This window comes from Trachemys scripta, chromosome 1 (assembly GCF_013100865.1).
Source record: "Trachemys scripta elegans isolate TJP31775 chromosome 1, CAS_Tse_1.0, whole genome shotgun sequence".
Classification (NCBI taxonomy): Eukaryota; Metazoa; Chordata; order Testudines; family Emydidae; genus Trachemys; species Trachemys scripta.
Window position 1 is genome coordinate 229513814 of NC_048298.1, and position 19117 is coordinate 229532930.

Genomic DNA, 19117 nt, shown 5'->3' on the forward strand with positions numbered 1-19117 from the left:
CCCCCCCCGAACTCCTGCCCCCCCCCCCGTCTCTTGACTGCCCCCTCCAGAACCTCCCTGCCCCTTCTCCTGCCCCCTGGCCCCCTTACCCTGCTGCTCAGAACATGGTGTTGGGCTCTGTGTGGAGCCGGACACGTGGCTGCGCTCCCCAGCACAACACACAACCCGGTCCCTGGCCCTGCACAGTGCTGCCGGAGCGGGGCGCGGGGCTGCCGGGGAGGAGGAGCTGCTGGCTCAGAATGCAGGGAGGGAGGGGGTGGGAGGAGGAGCTCTACAGCTGCTCCGGAGTCCAGCCCGTGACTTTCCTGCAGCCCTCCCAGCCGCTCGCTCTGCTCTGCCTGGGGGGAAATCCCGGACATTTTGAGTGATTTACAAATTCCCCCCCGGACGCTATTTTTAGCACAAAAAGGAGGACATGTCCGGGTAAATCCGGACGAATGGTAACCCTAAGTATGGTGCTTCTTTTGAGTGACAGGAAACGCTGCTTCCAAAAATACTAGTTAATAGGCTATTGGGAGATCAACAGCAAGGTAACTAGCTATGGGAAGTTTTTTCTAAACTACATGTGTCAGTATTCAGATTGCCAAAGCTGCTGGATGTAAAAACTGTATAAAATAACACCTGCTCTACGGAAGAGAGATAATGAGCTTCTGTTCTCCTTGTCTCAGAACAAAAGAACAAGAGGACTTTCAATGAAACCAAATGGTAGAAATTTCAAAACTGATAAAAAGAAACACTTTACGTTCAATTAATAATTAGATTGTGGGACTTTGAATCCTACTAAATTATTGATGCCACAAAATGTCATTGAGGCAAAATGGGATTGGAAGCTTATTTGGACAACAAGACTATGCAGAGTTATAGCAGTTAATGGAAACAGTGTTTTGAGACAGAGACAGCCCTCATGCTTCAGGTTTTAAATCAGTCTCTAGCTATTGGGGATCAGGATGAGACCAGATGAGATCATACCTGCCTACTGTGGGGTTTTTGCACCTTCCACTCAATCACGTAGTGTTGGCCACTTTCAAAAATGATACCGGACAAGATGGACTGTGGATCTTATCCAGTATGGCAGTTCTGACATTCTTTTAAAGCAGTGAAAAAACCTGTTCTATTTCAGCTGTAACTGAGAAGGTAATGCTGCAAATGTGATCCCTGAGACCTTGTTTCATCACCTTAACCTGTTCCATCTCTGGGATTTATTCTTTATTATTCATTAAGAATTCCCGACATAAACTTGACCACCACCCCACAATGATGTTGGCAAGGAATCCAGATTCCTGGCACTAATGAACTAATATCCAGTACTGCGAAAAGCACTGAAGAGGTGTGTGTGTGTGTGTGTGTGTGTGTGTGTGTGTAACTTTTTCTCTAAGTATGATCTTGGTTCCAGTAAGATGTCAGCTGTGGACAGCAAGCTTCCAGGATTGCGCTGGATGAGTTTTTCAGATATCCCCCTATCTGGTACAACAGATAGGATTTATACATGAGCTTTCTCTATTTTTCTATCTGTTTCCTCCTGTATTGGTATCCACTACACTGTGGAAACTCTTACACTATAATATTGTGTTTAAAATATCAGGGGAAATGTGAAGTGTTCTTTGTTCGTTTGTTTTCCTTTTTAGAGGTTTTCAGCAAACTTGGGCTCCCTCGATCTGCTTATGGCCAGGATATGCAGCGAAACTGGAGTGAAGTTAGTAACATCCCTTCATCCATCTGGGACTCTTCGGCTACCGCTCCTGTACCCTCCTGGCCAACAAATTCAGGTTCCCCAACTCACACAACTGCAGTAAGTACACAGGCTATATAATCTTTTTTAATTGAGTGCTGCTGAAAGTTCATCCAATCTTCAAGTGAAGAGTTGACAAGGAAGAACATAGTCAAAATAAAATAGCTGTTGAATAAAAAAAAACTATTAAAATCATATGGGTGCTGTAAAAACCAATGAAAAAGATCAGTTCACCTGCAGATAGATCACTGTATATTGCTTTACACAAAATACTTGTCTTAGGGCTGGTCTTACAGCAATGGTGGAAGCACCTGGAATTTTTATAAAATCACTTGTTTGGTACTCAAGCACTTCCAGCATTGCACATACACACCCGTAGTGCTGCTATCTATCCTGCACCGAAAGCCAGGAGCATTAGCTCTATCACCTGTAAAGCTACTCCTTCTGTTTTCATGCACAGTTAAGAACAGCCAAGGTGACATTTGACAGATCTTGATTCTGCTTAGTAGCCCCAAAATCCCAACCTCTAAATCACTGCAGTCCAAGACATGTGATGTTTGCATACCCACTCTTGAAGATTTTCCTAACGCTGCAGCTTAAAAACAAAGGCCATAAACACAGAGAAAGAAATCAGAAACTGAAGGATAGAGTCTTTGCCGACCATTGACTTTAACCACGCAGGTCATATAGCTAGCTAGCTAGAAAGAAGAATAGATCCTACATTCAGACAGATAGTGGTAGCTCCACACTCTCATCCTCACACTCCGTATTTTACTCATTTAGTATGAAGACCAACATTCAGGACAGCAATGGGGAAGGGTTTTTGTTGAATTGTCATGTTTTTTCTCTTGCTACGGTTAGTTCTTATAGTGTACAGGGAAATTAGTTTGTGTACAGTTTCCTCCCCATTTCAATGCAGTGTTTACCTCATATAAGAGTTTAGGTGGTGTGATGCACCTTTTGTTGCTAAACCTTAACTGTTTGGTTTAACTTATCATTTTAGTGACATAGGAGAGATTATAAGAATGTCACTTTGATAACACTTCAGCATCCTCTGCAACTACTACCTAAATCACTTCTCGGTAGTTCCCTTTTGCTGGTGCATAGTTAGTTTCACATAGGAGCAGGGATGACTCCTCCATTCCTGGGGGAAAAAATTTGCAGAAATGAAGTTTCAGTATTCAAGGTGAAAATCTTGAGATTCAAAATCCAGGTTGTTACTACTTAATTTTCCAAAATGAGTTTTAATTTTTGCCCTCAAATGCAGAATTCATGGGTATGTAATTGTTTAACATATGGAAACGTATCAGGCTGTAGAAAGCTCAGGTAATGTTGAAGTCCAGTGCTGGACTAACTAAACGTGTCTGAGCTAAAGGAAACATTAGTTTGAAAGCTGCCAGACAAAGAGCAATGACTAAGACTAATGCTGTATTAACAGGTTTATAACTAACCAACAATTTTTTTGTACTGCAGTCGATCCTTGGCAATCCCAGTAGCCTGTGGTCTACCACCACTCCATTCAGCAGTTCTATTTGGTCAAGTAACCTCAACAGCACCCTTCCCTTCACCACTCCGGCAAATACGTTATCTGGTATTGATCTCATGGGTAGTGAAAACTCCCCCGCTCCTCCTCCATCTACTGTTGCCAGTGTTACTAACCCGGCTGAAGACATGGGACAGACCTATAATCCCTGGCGAATTTGGAGCCCTACAATCGGAAGAAGAAGCTCAGATCCTTGGTCTAACACTCACTATACTCATGAAAACTGAAATTAGGCTATACAAAGGGACTTTTATCCTGATCATGATCCAATTCTGAATATGCCATTTTTGAAACATCATTTTCAGGCTATTACCATTGCTTTTTTCTTCCCTTTTTGCAACAAAGTTATGAGCCAGTCCTGCTTTCATCACTTTCTCCTTTTAAAGTCTACCTTGCAATTACGATAGTGTGAGATTGCAGTTAAGCTCGAAAAAGTCAGTGTGGTGACAAACCAAACTTCAGCTAAGATTTGTAAATCGGAACAATTTTCATTGGTTTCCTATTTTATCATCTGCCATTCTTTATTTGGGAGACAATTTGAATTAGAAAATGGTCCCAGCATGCAGCAATTTTATCAAAGTACCAGTTTTTGGTTTTTAATTTTTTTTCCAGTATTATGCTCCAAGATCTAATTTTTTAAAAAAGCACCTTGTGCTAAAAATGCAGAGTATTTTTTTAAAATAAGGCTGTCTTTGTTAACAGGTTCTAAGAATGTAAAAACATTAAGAGCAAAAATGGCTGAATGTAAGAGAATTCATTCTGTTAAGACTGTGTACACTTTCTGTGCTCTTTGTACATTTGTAAACCTGAATGCATTTTTAAGTTGAACTGAAATGCACATAGCCAAGACTTGTGAAAGAAACAAGATACCCCGTGCATTTCTTACAGACACAACTTTGGGTTGTACTTTAAAATAAATAATGCTTTTTTCAAAAACTGTCTATTGTATTTCTATGCTCCAGGCTCTGCAGATTTGCATATGTATAGGTCTGTTTGGCCATAATGGCTTCAAGGCAATTTTCATTCTGTGCACATGGGCTTTATGAGCGGGAACCCCACTGCACATGAAACACCTTCCATTGCAGGCTGTTGTTTTCAGAGCAGTGGAACTATATTAGTGCAGGTCACCTATATGGAGGTTTGCTCTCTAGAAGAACACTGTGCAAAAACACCTATTGAGTGTAAACTTTCTTTTCAAAGCCAGCTGTGATAAAGTTTGCTAGCAACAGGCTTGGCGGCAACGGCTACACCTCTAGTCTGGTAATGCTGCTCTTCCTGTCAGTCACTAGACAGCAATACTAGGCATATTGGCTCCTCCAAAGCTGTGTTGCGTTTGAAGATCAAGTTCACTCCTACACTTCGATAGTGCCCTTTGCCAGCAGTGAATCAAGTATGTTCTTAGTGCTTCCTGGGGGTAAGAGCTGCAGAAGGCAGCAAAAGATACACTTGATTTTGTATTCACGCATGGTGTGCTCTCTGCAGAGTAATCTCTCCTACAACTGCTTGTACAACATAGAGAAGGGAGACTACCTCTGCTACTCAATGCTTCCCTGCAAGAGCAGAAAAGCAGACGAGAAGGGCATTAGTATCAGCTGTTCTTGCTGCCTCTGGACAAAGCTTAAAGGTATGAATTTCTGAAAAAGGAACTTTAGAAATGCAGGAGCGGAATACAAGAAAACCTTGGAATTCCTGGATTGTAGAGTCCAGGCTGACAGCTAGATCTTTGAGTTCACCAACCATTCTTTCATACACTGTGTTCCACTACCTTTTGATAACTAGACTGAACCATTTACAAGACAGCCTGTCACCAGCTCTGTATTTGCATGCTGTGGACAAGAGCCACTGACATGTCCTAGCATGTTTCCTCAATTCCCTCTAGTTTTGACCCAAGTAGGAAGTGAGACTATTCTAAAGCAGGCACTCCCACCCAACTCCAACTATACCTTCCCCGAAATCCCAACCCCAACTCTGCCCTCAGGGGGTGCAGCAGGGGGCTCAGGGTGGTGGGTTGGGATGCAGGAGGGGTGTGGGGTGAGATGGGGTTCAGGGCAGGGGGCCAGGGTGTAGGAGAGGTTTGGGGGGCAGGGCGTGCCTGCCCTGCCCCGCACCGCTCCAGGAAGAGGCTGGAACGTGGGGAAGAGAGGGGGGCTGTGTGTTGCTGTTGCTTCAGGCACCGACCCCAGCAGCTCCCATTGGCTGCAGTTCCCCCTTCCCGGCCAATTGGAGGTGCTGGCGGCGCTGCCTGAAGCAACAGCACCACACAGCCCCTCTGCCCCCCCTTCCCTACATTCCAGCCTCTTCCCAGCGCAGGGCAGGCAGGGAGCCTGCCCTGCCCCTGGTGCACATCCAGCCAGAGCCGCTCTAGGTAAACACTGGGGGAGGGCAGGGGGGCTGTGAGGGGCTTGCGGGCTGCTGCATGTTTGAGACCCCTGCGCTAAAGTGTAGTCAAACAAATACTTGAATAGGGTGGGGGAGGGGTTTTTGTATACATACATCTGCACAGCCCATATTCTATTTTAGCCCCTAGCGTAGACCTGAGCCATTGCTGAGTTTTAAGCCACCTTTTTTTTTTTTTTTTTTTTTTTTTTTTTTTTTTGCACTTGTAAGCCTGGGCTAGCTGTGCCAGCGCTGCTCTTCAATATTTATGCCAACTTTTATACAGGCTGCAAATCACTTAAAGGGCCAGGGCAGCTGCCTGAATCATGAAGATGCTGGGAAGCCCAGGCCATGTACCCCGTGCAAATGCAGGAAGGGAAGTGATGAGATAGGATTTATTACCAAGCATCCTCCTACACCAGCTTTATGACCACACATATGAAGCATCACCATGCCAAGAAGCACCCATGCTAGCCACCTTGCTAGCCCGGAAACTCATTAGCCTGCTAAATTATTGACTGAAGGCACTTTAAAATTTGCTTACAACAAAACTGACCTGTCTGGTTTAACTGAGCAGCATGACGACATCTGGGCTTTAGCTGGTGCCTTAAGTGCTGTATTAGAGCTGACAGTACAAGACCATATTTATTAACTCTGACACTGCCATCCCACCTACTCCTTTTTACTCTTCTGCATTCCAGTTATTCTCTAGCAGCCTCCCCTCCTTAACACATTTTTTTAACCTTTCCTAGGCCCCATTTAACCCTATCTATTGCCCATGTTACTTCCTCATGTCCTTAGGAAGATATGTCTGGCCACCCTTCTTCCTTTCAGGTATACAGTCGGGTGGCTTTGATCATCAAGACTACTGCAATCTTGGCATCAGTGCAGGCCAGAAGATGATGGCCTCTGACCTGCCTTTCCCTTATGCCAGGAGAGGCAGTAAACTACCAAGGGGGGTGTAGTTGGGAGAGCTGCAAGATCCAAAGGAGGTAGCACTGCAAAATTATTGCAGTCATTGGGGAAGGGATGTATGATCTAATGGCCTGACAGTCTGTGGAAACTGGAAGAAAACCCCAGGAGCCCTAGACCTGACAAAGATGACATCTTATCCTAGTTCAAGATGACTAGCTGAGCAAGTGAGGCGTGATTAGGGTTTCTAGGCCCTGGGGAGTGCTCACTAATCCTGTCTCCTCCCCTGACCTTGTTCTCCTAATGTGATCGAACTTCCCTCACTGCCACTTCCTAAACTACTCATGCTAAAACCCAGTGCAGGGAAGGCAATATGTATCACGCAGAGAGAAACAGGCAATGGAAGGAGGAGAGAGAGAGGACTAATGCCTCTCTCCCTCATTCCAGAAGTATCAGCAGGATGCTGCTGCACTTGGAGGTTCCTCAAGGTTAATGCTCCTTTATCAACTAGAGATCCCCTACAATTAGGTCAAGTGCAAGCAATCCTAGAGACTTGTCATGGCATGTACAATATAAGAACAGGGCCTAGGTTTCATAAGTGCACCAGAGGATTTAGTCAGAATTTTGAGGAACCTCAACCACACAGGGCCACAGAAAAGTGACTGAAACGGCACCGTTACTGCAAGGGGCTGCTTGTGTGTCCAAGCTGCTTAGGTTACTGAAAGGAAAGGAGGATTTTTACCACTGTCAGCATCACAAAGCCCACTGCACTGCAAGAACAAGCTGGAGTCTGTCTTACATCAACAAAATATCAGCTAAGTTCTGCTTCTTCAATCTTTACTCTTGGTGATGAAGAGTGAGGCTGGAAAGAACAGCATGATTTTCCCTGCAGCCCCTAAGCTGAACCAATATCTGAAATTGTTCTGCCTCTAGAATCAGCTATGAATGGCACAGAGAATAAAGATGAAATGATATTTCCCCAGAATCAGTTACTAGTACATAACCCCACTTTCAACTAGAAATCTATCAATGGAGACCCTTCATTACATCTGCAGCTCAAAATTGCCTTGCTAGAGGTTGCACAGGGCCAAATCCTGCTCCCATTGAAGCCGCTGAGAGATTTGCCATTTACTTTGTTTGCAGGATCAGGCCCTCATTCCGGAAAAGTCCAACGGCTCACGAGAAAACATCCAGTGAGAGATTTCCTCAGTTCATCGCCTGGCACAAAGAAAGGAAATCAGTATCATAAGCTTTAAATTCATTAGTGCTTGTAAAGTGAATGGACAGAGAATGCACAGGGAAACTGTACAGTTTAGATAAACGGCAAAAAACAAGTGAGCGCATTTAAAGCAAGTGACAAATCCAGACTGTGAATATTTCAGTGTGGGTGAAAGAAGGTTCCCTTTTTAATGCCAGATGAATTCAAATGGCAAAAAGATGCTACGGTGTTCTTCCCCGCCCAGCTCACAAAATACACAGTGGAAGTGTGTTAATCCTTAAGCCAGGGATTGGCAACCTTTGGCACGCGTCCCGCCAGGTAAGTCCCCTGATGGGCCGGGCCAGTTTGTTTACCTGCTGCATCCACAGGTTCGGCTGATCGCGGCTCCCACTGGCTGCGGTCCCCCATCCCAGGGCAATGGGGGCGGCGGGAAGCAGCGGCCAGCACATCCCTTGGCCCGCGCTGCTTCACGCAGCCCCCATTGGCGATCGGCCAAACCTGCGGACGTGGCAGGTAAGCAAACCAGCCCGCCAGGGAGCTTACCTTGACAGGCCGCGTGTCAAAGGTTGCCAATCCCTGCCTTAAGCAATGTCCACGGAGATCTGGTCATTATTATACAGCTTGTTTTAAAATTACAAATTTTGGAGTCGGGCCCTGTCCCTAAGGTTTCAACTGATGTTTGCAGCCATTTAAAATGAAAACAAGGCCCATTAAACATACAGTGATACTAAGTCAGCATATAATAGCAGGCAGAAATCTATACTGCAGCTATTAAAACAATCAGAATAGAATATTGCTGAAATCAGTAGGCTGCTGCCAGACAACTGCAGCAAATCGACAATATTTTACTGTGCTTTCCTGTGTGTGTCTTTGTGGAGCCTCCTTGAGAAGTTTCAGCTATTTAGCCCCTAAGGCAGTGGAAACCACACTGGCAAATTTCCCCCACATTGCCAGCAATTGTGATTAAATCAGTGATTTGCAAATCACACCTTGTCTAACTCAACAGATTTGACCAATACAATTAAATTCCTCTCTGCATAGCAAATAACTAGAGAGCTTTAAATATAGATCAACAGCACCACCCCGTGGCTTAAGTAAATGTAGTACTTTCAGATTTGTCAGTTTTCAAAAGTAAGATACAACATGCCAGAATAGGTCTTGTCTACAGTACCGCGGTAAGTCAACCTAAGTTACACTACTCCAGCTACATGAATAATGTAACTGGAGTCGATGTAACTTAGGTCGACTTACAGTGGTGTCTACACTGCATTGCATCGATGGGAGACACTCTCTCGTCGACTTATCTCACTCTTCTCGTTATGGTAGAGTAACGGAGTCGGCCGGACAGCGCTCTGCCATCAATTTAGCAGGTCTTCACCAGACCCGCTAAATTGACCCCCATGCATTGATCACAGCAGCAGCATCAATCTCTGGTAAATGTAGACATGACCATAGGGGAGAAAGTAGGGCCAGAGAGAGCCCTTGCAATGAAACAGTACTTACATTTTGTGTTTGTACAACACTTAGCACGCAACTGGGTCCTGGTCCATGACTGGGGCTCCTAGGTGCTACAATGATACAAGTACAGTAAATATTACTTCCTGTAAATATTTTACCATATACTACTTGTAGGTCAAGTTATCTAACTAAACTGGACACTATATCTCCTATTAAAGTGTCCTTTTATTTATTATCTATGGCTAGCTCTACCCTCTGCCTTCCTCCTCCAAAAAAGTCAATTTTTCATGTTCCCATTCTGCACCTGCCTACCCCCTGTCTATTTTTATACAGTTTAGGTATTTTTGATTTACACACCTCATATTTTCCCCAGTCCTTCAGACTGGTTTTCCCTTTCCTCCCTTTCATTGTTTTTCACCTGCCCCTCTCCTTCCTTCCTTCTTGCACACAGCCCCTATACGTGAGCACTGTACATGAGCTAAATACTGAAAGACTCAGTATCATATTCTGGTCATAGCACATTGGACAACTACAGTTCATGGATGCTCATGAATATATATACACACACATAAATAAGATAAGCACCTGCATATATCTGCACAGTGAACTGCATAACTCCCACAATCATTCTCTTGGGTTTATGTAGTTCACTGTATGATCATAAGCTGATGTGTTTGAAGAAGAGAGGCGGATGAACTCTCCTTCCAGAAAAAGAGGGAAAAAATTAAGCATATAAGGAAAAAATGACAAAGTAGTTCTAGAGAACAATGAGAGAGAGTTCCAAGCTATATGAATGACTTTGGAGAATGGATCACGCACACAGGATTAGTGATCACAGGAGCGGAGGGCAGTCTCAAGTAACTGAAAGGAGTCCCAGAATCTGAAATTAGGAAGTGGCATAATCATGCCCAAACACGTGGAAACTTTTCCGCATACTTTGGTAAGATAGTGAGATGTGGGACACTAGCTCCACAAACAGCACTAAGAACACAGAACTAGACAAACACAGCTAAATAAAAGTGTCTCTAACATTCATTCATTCATAGGTTAATGTTACAGAAAAAGGAATTCAGTCTCCCCCATCCTCCCAAAAACCAGAACATTCAGCCTGAAGGGTGACTATCTCCAAGGCATAGAGAGCTCCCCTCCTTTTGCTCCCTCTTCTGTGTCAAGAAAATTGTTACATATTACATCACAAATAACTGAAAAAAAGGTTACTAACCTTAAAGATCTGCCTCTTCATTTTTAATTTTTTTATATCTAGGCTGAAAACTAGGCACATGGTGTGATTGGCTTTGTAGGTTGGACTAGAGATGACCTGTAAAAGTTTTAAGAAGGCAAGTGAGATGACACATTTTTGGGCTTTTGCATCTGTGGACTTGTCAATATGCATATTAAAATATCCTAAGACAACAAGTCTGGGGTGTTTCACCGCCATCACCAACAAGGTATCAGTGAGCTCCATCACATACAGATACCATTATGATCTAGAGTTAGATGCACCAGGGAAATACATGGTAGAGCATAATTTTATTATAACCTAGAAGCAAAGGGGATTCAGATGCAGGAGCAGTGGCTCCTTTAGAAAACTACATCTTCCATGCCTGTTTTCTTTGCTCTCTCTCCCCACCACCTTATCATGTAGCTCTCTTACCCTAGTGCTTTAAAGGGCACATAGGCATTGAAGGAAAGATAAGGTTACTCATCCTGTGCTATAACTGAGGTTCTTTGAGATGTGTATCCTTATGAGTGCTCCACTTTAGATGTGTCTGCATCCCCGCGCCTAGCATCAGAGATTTTTGGTAGCAGTGCTCATTTGGCCCATAAATGCACTCTCCCTGTCTCATGCTATGTTCAGCAGCTATATAGCACTGTGTGGCCAAACCACCCTCAGTTCCTTCTCTACCACAGAGTCCATGTCTGAAACGCCGAAGTAGTTGGGAGGAGGGTGGGTAGTGAAGCACCCATAGAGACAGACATCTCAAAGAACCTCAGTTACTGCACAGGATGAGTAATCTTCCCTTCTTCTTCAAGTAGTGTCCCTATGGGTGCTCCACTTTCGGTGACTGTAGAGCAGTGCCTCTCATTGGAAGGATGGGGCTGCGGAGTTGGATTTGTTAGTGATGTTAAAACAGTCAATCCTAATAGATCATCGGATGATGAGCCCCCCACAATGGTGTAGTGCACCATGAATGTGTGAGCAGAGCCCAAGTCACTGCTTTACAAATGTCTGTGATTGGTACATTGCCCTGGAAAGCTATACAGGTGGAAAGCGATCTTGTTGAGTGTGTTCGAGTCCCTGGTGGGGGTTGCAAATTATGCTGATGATAGCAAAGGTTAATACAACCGGAAATCCACATTTCAAAAGTAATTGTTTTGTATGGCTGATCCCATCAATCTCTCTGCAATAGAAAGGAATAATCTTAGTGACTTTCTGAAGGGTTTGGTCCTTTTGAGAGAGAAGGCTAACACCCTTCTAATGTCTAGTGGTGGAACATGGCCTCCCTTTTATTCCCATTCGGTCTAGGGAAGAATGATGAAAGACGAATAGGCTGATTCATGTGGAATGACAAAGGTATTTTAGGTAGGAACTTTGGATGTGGTCTTAACAGGATTTTATCTTTGAAGAAAATTGTGAAAGGGGGTACACCATGAGAGCACCTATGTCTCCCACTCTTCAAGCATGAAAGGGAGTTTTCATAGATAGATGTATGAGTGAGCAAGCCGCCCTGGGCTCTAACAGAGGACCAGTGAGGCATTGTAGCACTAGGTTACTGTCCAAAGATGGAGTGGGATCTTATACTTCGGGGTAGAGGTTTCGAATACCTCTGAGAAATGTTTTTGTTATAAGATGGGTGAATACTGAGTGTCCATCAATCTTGTGGTGGAAGGCCATAAGGGACGTGAGATGTACTCTAACTGAACTTGAGGATAGTCCTGATTTTTTTAGATCTAGGATGTAGTCCAGTACCAGTGGCAAGGGAGAGGTTGCAGCTGTGGCGTGTCTATTGTCGCACAAGGTCTGGAATCTCTTCCATTTGTGCAGGTAAGTATATCGCATAGTTGATCTTCTGCTATTTAATAGTATCTCCTTTACATCTTCAGAACAGGTCATTTTGATATTCTGGAACCACTGAGGAGCCATGCTTTCACATGGAGAATCTTAAGGTTCGGATGGTGCACCTGGCCAGCATCTGAGACAGGAGATGTGGAACTGGGTGGAGAATGACGGGTGGGCATACGACCATCCGTAAGAGGTAAGGGAACCATGTTTGTCTGGGTCATGTTGGGGTTATCAAGATGGCGCTGGCTTTTTCTTCTTTTATTTTGTGTATTACTTTGTGTATTAATGGGATCGGCAGAAAGGCGTATACCAGATGTGCATCCCATTTGATAAGGAAGGCTTCCCCCAGCGATCAATGACCCAGTCCTGCTCTTGAGCAGAACTGTGGGCACTTGCTGTTCCTGATCATGGCAAAAAGATCTATGCTTGGGAATCCCCAACATCTGAATATTTTGTGTAGGACCGTGGTGTCTATTTCACATTCGTGTTTCTGTGAGAATTTCCTGCTTAGTGCATCTGCTGTGGTGTTTTGACATCCTGGTAGGCAAGTAACTGAGATGTTGACCCTATGGTGAATGCACCAATTCCATCATTTCAGAGCTTCGGCACACAGGGATGGTGACCTTGCTCCTCCTTCTTAGTTTATGTAAAGCACACAAGTGATGTTATCTGTCATTATGTTCTTGTTTCTGATTAGCATTGAAAAGTGTGAACATGCATTCCGGTCTGCTCATAGCTCCAGTAGATTGATGTGTAACATCGACTCTAAAGGGGACCACTTGCCCTGTACTCTGTAGTCCTGCAAGTGTGGTCCCCAACCCAACAGAGATGCATCCATTGTCAGTATTCGTGATGGTGGTGGTTGTGAGAAAGGAACTCCAGCACACACATTGTGGGGCTTTGTCTACCAGTCTAGTGAGCTTTTGACTGCGACTGACACTGAGAGAGACTTGTTCAAGTTGTATCTGTGTGGAACGTATATTGTCCTGAGCCACCCCAAAGGCAACGCAAATATAATTTGGCATGTCTTACAACAAAGATGGTCGCTGCCATATGTCCTAGTAGTTGTAAGCATGTTCTGGCTGATATCTGTGGACTGGTTTGCACTGTGGAAATCAAATTGACTAGGGTGGTAAATCTGTGTGTTGGTAAGGAGTATTTGGCCTCCTCTGCATTGAGGTAGGCCCCAATGAATTCTAGGTGTTGTACAGGTGTCAAAGTTGATTTCTGAGTGTTTATTTGTAAGCCTAGTCGTAAGAAAAGAGCCACAGTCATAGACGATGTGTGGGACGGGGGCATGTGGGATCAAATGTCCCCCCCCCCAATTTTTGCTTGGCCTGTCGAGGGGGAGAGAGGCTCAGCCCCTATCCCTGGCAGTCTGGCTCAAGCAGGGAGCTGAAAAGGCGGGACCAGCCACTTCTCATCCTGGCCACTCCGGGCACTACTCTGGGCAGCATGGCAGCTGCCTGCGAGAGCCCAGATGGTGAAGCAGCAGCAGCAGGCTACCCCGCTGCCCAGGCCTGGCTGCTGGGGACAATGGCCGAGCGAGTTGGAGTCCTCCCTGTCATGTCTCGCTTGGCCTGTCCCCGACAGCCAGGCCCCAGGGGGAGGGAGAACCCGCCACTGCCTCCTCTCGAGCCAGGTTCTCTCTGGCAGCCGCCACACTACCCAGAACAGTGACCCAGAGCGTCCCCATCCCACTCCGCGCCCGGGCCTGGCTGACGGGGACAGGGGCTGAACGTACCGGGCGGAGGTGCATCGGGAAAAAGAGCGTGGCCCCTCCCGCAGGTAACTCTGGTGGGCAGGGAGAGTCCGGTGGCCCCGAGCTGGACACAGGGCAGGTGGGTCACTGGGCAGAGGAGACACATGGTCGGTCATGTGCTCCCCCAGTATCTAATAGCTACTAATGTGCTATCTCAAGAGGGGGCTTTGAGTAGGCAATTATCCAAGTATGGGAAGATCATAATTCCTTGTATTCAGAGGTGCACAGCCATCACCACAAGGACCTTGGAGAACATTCGGGGGGCTGCAGAAAGGCCAAACGGAAGTACTTTGTACCAATAGTGGTCCTGCCCCAGAGAAAATTTGAGGAATCTCCTGTGGGATGGATGTATGATAATATGAAAATATGCATTTTGGAGGTTGAGGACTGAGAACCAATCCCCCTGGTCCAGTGCTGGGATTATTATTGCTAACGTGACTATCCTGAATTGTTGTACTTTCATGAATGTGTTGAGTTTTCTTAAGCTTAAGATGGGTATCCAACCATCGTTCTTTTTCTGAATTAGGTAATAGTTGGAATAAAAGCCCCACCCACTGTGTTGGATCGGAACTGGTTCTACAGCACCAAAGTGTAGGAGGTATTTTATTTCCTCCCATAAAAGGTGCTCATGAGAAAGGTAATTGAAGAGGGATGGGGAGGCAGGGCGGGTAGGAGGGAGGGATATAAACTGAATTGGGTACCCATTGTTTGCTAATTTCTAACATCCACTTGTCCGAGGTGATACTCTGCCACATTGGGTAGAATAGAGTCAGACGGTTGCCAAACTGATGGACACTTTCTGGTGGTTGCAGCACATGTGTCTGAGGGAGACATCTCATGGCCTCGATCAAATTCTCAAAATTGTTGCTTTGAAGTGGATGGTTGGGATGTTGATGATTGAGATGGAGGTGGCCTACGCTTTTTAGTCCATCTTCTCCTTTGAGCCATATTGTCCCTGAGGAGGAACGTATGGAGTAGGCCTCAATCACTCTGAAGAATGGTATTTACCTGGCCTTCTCTTGTACATAGGCATGTAGATACTTTAAAGACTAAAGAATTGCCCTAGAGTCTCTTAAGGAATGGAAGGATTCATCCATCTTGTCCACAAACAATTTGGATTCTTTAAAGGGAATATCCTGTACCTCTTTTGGAAACCCCGAGAGGTGGAGCCATGACACCCTTCACATGACCACAGCTGTAGAAATGGATCATGCAGCTACATCAGCTGCATCCAAGGAAGCTTGTAAAGTTGTCCTAGCCAGAAGGTGAACCTCAGAGATAATTGCCTGGAATTGTTCTTTTTTGTCATCAGGAATGTAATCAATAAATTCATTCAGCTTTGAATAGTTGGTATGATTATATTTGGACATCAGGGCTTCATGATTGGCAATTGTAGAGTCAGTGATGAGTAGGCTTTGCATCCAAATAGGCCTAAATGCTTCCATTCTTTATCATTTGGGATAGTTTTAGTATGGTATTGTCTGCCCTGCTCATTCACAGCTTCAACCATTAAACAATTCAGGGAAGGGTGCAAGAACAAGAAATCCATGCCCTTAGAGGGGACACAGTACATTTTGTCCGCTCTTTTACAGGTGGGTGGTATTATGGCAGGGGTCTGCCAGATGGCCTTAGCTGGGTCTATTTATGGGAATGCAATTTTAGATGAGGTTGATGTATGTTTCTAGAATATCCAGCAATTTATGTTGAGACTCTCTAACTTCTTTGAGTGGTATTTGTAGTGTCTGCAATTCTCTTGAATAATTCCTGAAATTGTTTAAAATCATCAGCTGTTGTCAGGGGAGGCTAAGGAGATAGAGAATAAGAAGGAGAATATATTATTACCCTTATATAAATCGATGGTACGCCCTCATCTTGAATACCGCACACAGATGTGGTCTCCTTATCTCAAAAAAAGATATACCAGCACTAGAGAAGGGCAACTAAAATGATTAGGGGTTTGGAACAGGTCCCATATGAGGAAAGATTAAAGAGGCTAGGACTTTTCAGCTTGGAAAAGAGGAGACTAAGGGGAGATATGATAGAGGTATATAAAATCATGAGTGATGTGGAGAAAGTAGATAAGGAAAAGTTATTTACTTATTGCCATAATACAAGACTAGAGGTCACCAAATGAAATTAATAGGCAGCAGGTTTAAAACAAATAAAAGGAAGTTCTTCTACACACAGCGCACAGTCAACTTGTGGAACTCCTGACCTGAGGAGGTTGTGAAGGCTAGGACTTTAACAGGGTTTAAAAGAGAACTGGATACATTCATGGAGGTTAAGTCCATTAATGGCTATTAGCCAGGATGGGTAAGGAATGGTGTCCCTAGACTCTGTTTGTCAGAGGGTGGAGATGGATGACAAGAGAGAGATCATTTGATCATTACCTGTTGGGTTCACTCCCTCTGGGGCACCTGGCATTGGCCACTGTCGGTAGACAGGATACTGGGCTAGATGGACCTTTGGTCTGACCCAGTACGGCCGTTCTTATGAGGAGACATGACAGCCTCGTCCAGAGAGGATTAGGAAATAAATGGCTGCTCAGGTGGCTTCCTTATCAGTCCTTTCATCCTGCTCCTCAAATGTTTTGTCCTGAGACTCGGGGGGTCTAGCCACCCAGGCTGATGGGGAGCATCTCATTCTCTCTCTGTGGGTGCTAGGAGGCCTGGAAAATTGCTGTCTGTATGCAGCCCAGTAAGGCCAGTGTGGTGGAAATGTCCATATCACCCATGTGCATCACCTCTAGGCTGGTATCTCACCTGCACAAATGGATCTGAGCTGGTAACTGCCTGTTGAGGTGGGTTGTGGTATGTTAATGTGAAGTAAACCTCCTCCTCCTCCCTCATTGTCCTCCTCGCTGGGGGGAGGAAGGGGAGACACTAACCTGTTTGGTTATTCAGTTGGTACCGAGTGCACTATGGGTGTGATGCATACCAGGGCAATATCAGTACTGAGAAGCTGAGATTCCGGTGTCTTGGATACGAGCAAGTCCTTCTGGAAATGAAATTCTTGCAGTATCAGGATGGGCATCGGTAACAATGAAGATATTGGGGGCAGTACCGCTATAGTTGAAGCGGTTGACAGTGCCGAGGGGGCTCTGCGTTCCGTTGAGTGCCATAGGTGGTGCCATAATCTGCTGCAGCGTTGATCTAATCAGTGCCACATGTCTGAGCAACTCTGTTGGTACCATCGTGGAGAAGCTAGGCCTATTTCTACCACTCCTTTCCAAGCCCGCCCTCCTTGGCTTTACCAAAATCAGCGGTACCGGAGGATCCCACTGACTCAAAGGTACTCAACTGTGCTCCGGTCGGTACCAATGTCATTGAGCATGCTGGGGACCTTTTCTTTTTAACTGGTTTCCTGGTAGGGAAACTCGGTGCCTGCTTCGTGGCAGCCATTTTGCGAGGAATGCAGCAACTTTCTCTGCACAGTTAGCAGGGAATGTTTCTTTGAAGCTGTCATCTGGGGCGAGGGGGATCACTGCCCAGACTGGGTCTCCAAGTCAGGGTCGGAAGCTGGCCGAAGTGAACTCCATCATAATAAATTTTAACTTGAGCTCCCTGCCTTTTTTGGTGCATGCCTTGAGCTTGAGGCAATGCATACACTTCTGAAGCATGTGTGCCTCTCCTAGGCAGTGGATGCACCATGAGTGTCCATCGCTGACAGGAATAGCCTCCTGGGGAACCCTGTTTGAACCTGGGGGAGCCTGGAATGCCCCTCTTTTCTAGCTGTTTTTCCCTCATGGGAAGGAGTATGGGGGGAACAACTACACTACTCCAAGGATAATTAACAAATCTTTAGCAATTTTTTTTAAAACAATAAAGAAATAAAATGAGGGGTGAGAGGGTATTGCTGATATCCAAAGAAAATTTTAAATTGAAATCAATTTATGTAAAAATATTTTTGTGTAGTTATCTTAAACTTTAAAAATAACCACATGCTTTTAAAATGCAGCTGGTCAAATGAGTGAACCATATTATACTAATTTCAGAGACTCTGTAAATCACCTGTCATTTCATCCTCTTTAGGATTATTAAAATGCCCTGAATATCTTAGACCTTACCAGGATTAGTAAATGTTTATTATGTACAAACCTTAGAAAATACAATGCACTGTTTAAGTGTAAACCATTATTTAGCTAGCTATGACAGATAAGCAAGGGTGATTTCAGGAACACTTGACACAGGATTTTTTTTTTTTTTAAGTTGGAATAAAATTGTTTACAATGTGTCACTCAGCAAGGTTGCCAATTTTCTATCCACAAATAGATTAGCTGCAATGATCTCCAAAGTAATTTGCCATTATCAACTGAATATTTGAATGTATTGTATTCAAAATCCTTTATGTGCTGCTGTGTCCAAAACTGAAGGGACCTCAAAACTTGGTATTAGGAAGTAAGTTACTGAAGTGCTTTGGGGTATCTGTCTTGGAATGTTTCGTGGCTGACTAGTTTTGGTTTTGTGCTTTTGCCTCTATGCCATAAAAAAGGTAGGCATGATTTTTTATATAGAGATTGTTATTGAGCAAAGCATCAAAAATATATTCCTTACCTACTTGGCTGGTTAGCTGGTTTTTGTTTTATCAACTTTAATTGTTCTTTTCTGACCAGTCACAATGACAAAATATCTTTTGATTTCAGAATGCCCAATAATGGAAATCTGCATCTAATTACATGAGACTATTCAATCTTCTCTGAAGCTCATGGAGGAAACACCACACCCAAAATTCAAGTGGAGAGCAAAAAAAAGATCAAATTTGCAGCATCTCCAATTCTCTGTTTTTCAAGTAAGTGGTCAGAAAATCTTCAGTGAATTAAGATTTTAGTGACTCATTTTTCAAGGTGTTTCTCCTTCATTGTTGAAGGTCCAAATCCAGGCAGGCTAATCAGAGATTCTTGTACCAACAAAAAACCCACCAGGAAAGTGTTCCTTCTCTTAGCAAAATCTAGGAATAAGTGAAGCCTCTCATCTCATTTACTGCATTTGACACATCTGAGGTTCTGTCTAATCTAATGTGACAAAAACTACAAACTCCTGTAATGTATATCATTT

General features: G+C 44.4%; 2 protein-coding genes across 4 annotated transcripts in view; one reads left to right on the plus strand and one right to left on the minus strand.

Annotated features, from left to right (window-relative positions):
* Positions 1 to 4208, plus strand: part of TMEM131 (transmembrane protein 131) — a 169095-nt gene extending 164887 nt beyond the window's left edge. For both annotated transcript variants that reach the window (XM_034757930.1, XM_034757929.1), the window contains 2 exons: positions 1626 to 1789; positions 3203 to 4208. In XM_034757930.1, coding sequence (XP_034613821.1) covers positions 1626 to 1789; positions 3203 to 3499 — 461 coding nt within the window. In that variant the 3' untranslated portion in view covers positions 3500 to 4208. The remainder of the gene's footprint in view (positions 1 to 1625; positions 1790 to 3202) is intronic.
* The window catches only part of LOC117870689 (inosine-uridine preferring nucleoside hydrolase-like), a 56989-nt gene continuing 39654 nt past the window's right edge, over positions 1783 to 19117 (minus strand). The window contains exons 8-10 of one of the 2 annotated variants that reach the window (XR_004644021.1): positions 9283 to 10555; positions 7693 to 7778; positions 1783 to 2873 (exon numbers count right to left, since the gene is read on the minus strand). Coding sequence is in view for 1 of the 2 variants with exons in the window: in XM_034757935.1 (XP_034613826.1) it covers positions 9303 to 9347; positions 10460 to 10555 (141 nt within the window). In the remaining variant the exon portion in view is untranslated. Of the gene's footprint in view, positions 2874 to 6321; positions 7779 to 9282; positions 10556 to 19117 lie in introns of those variants that run through there. The other variant, XM_034757935.1, reaches the window with a different exon arrangement.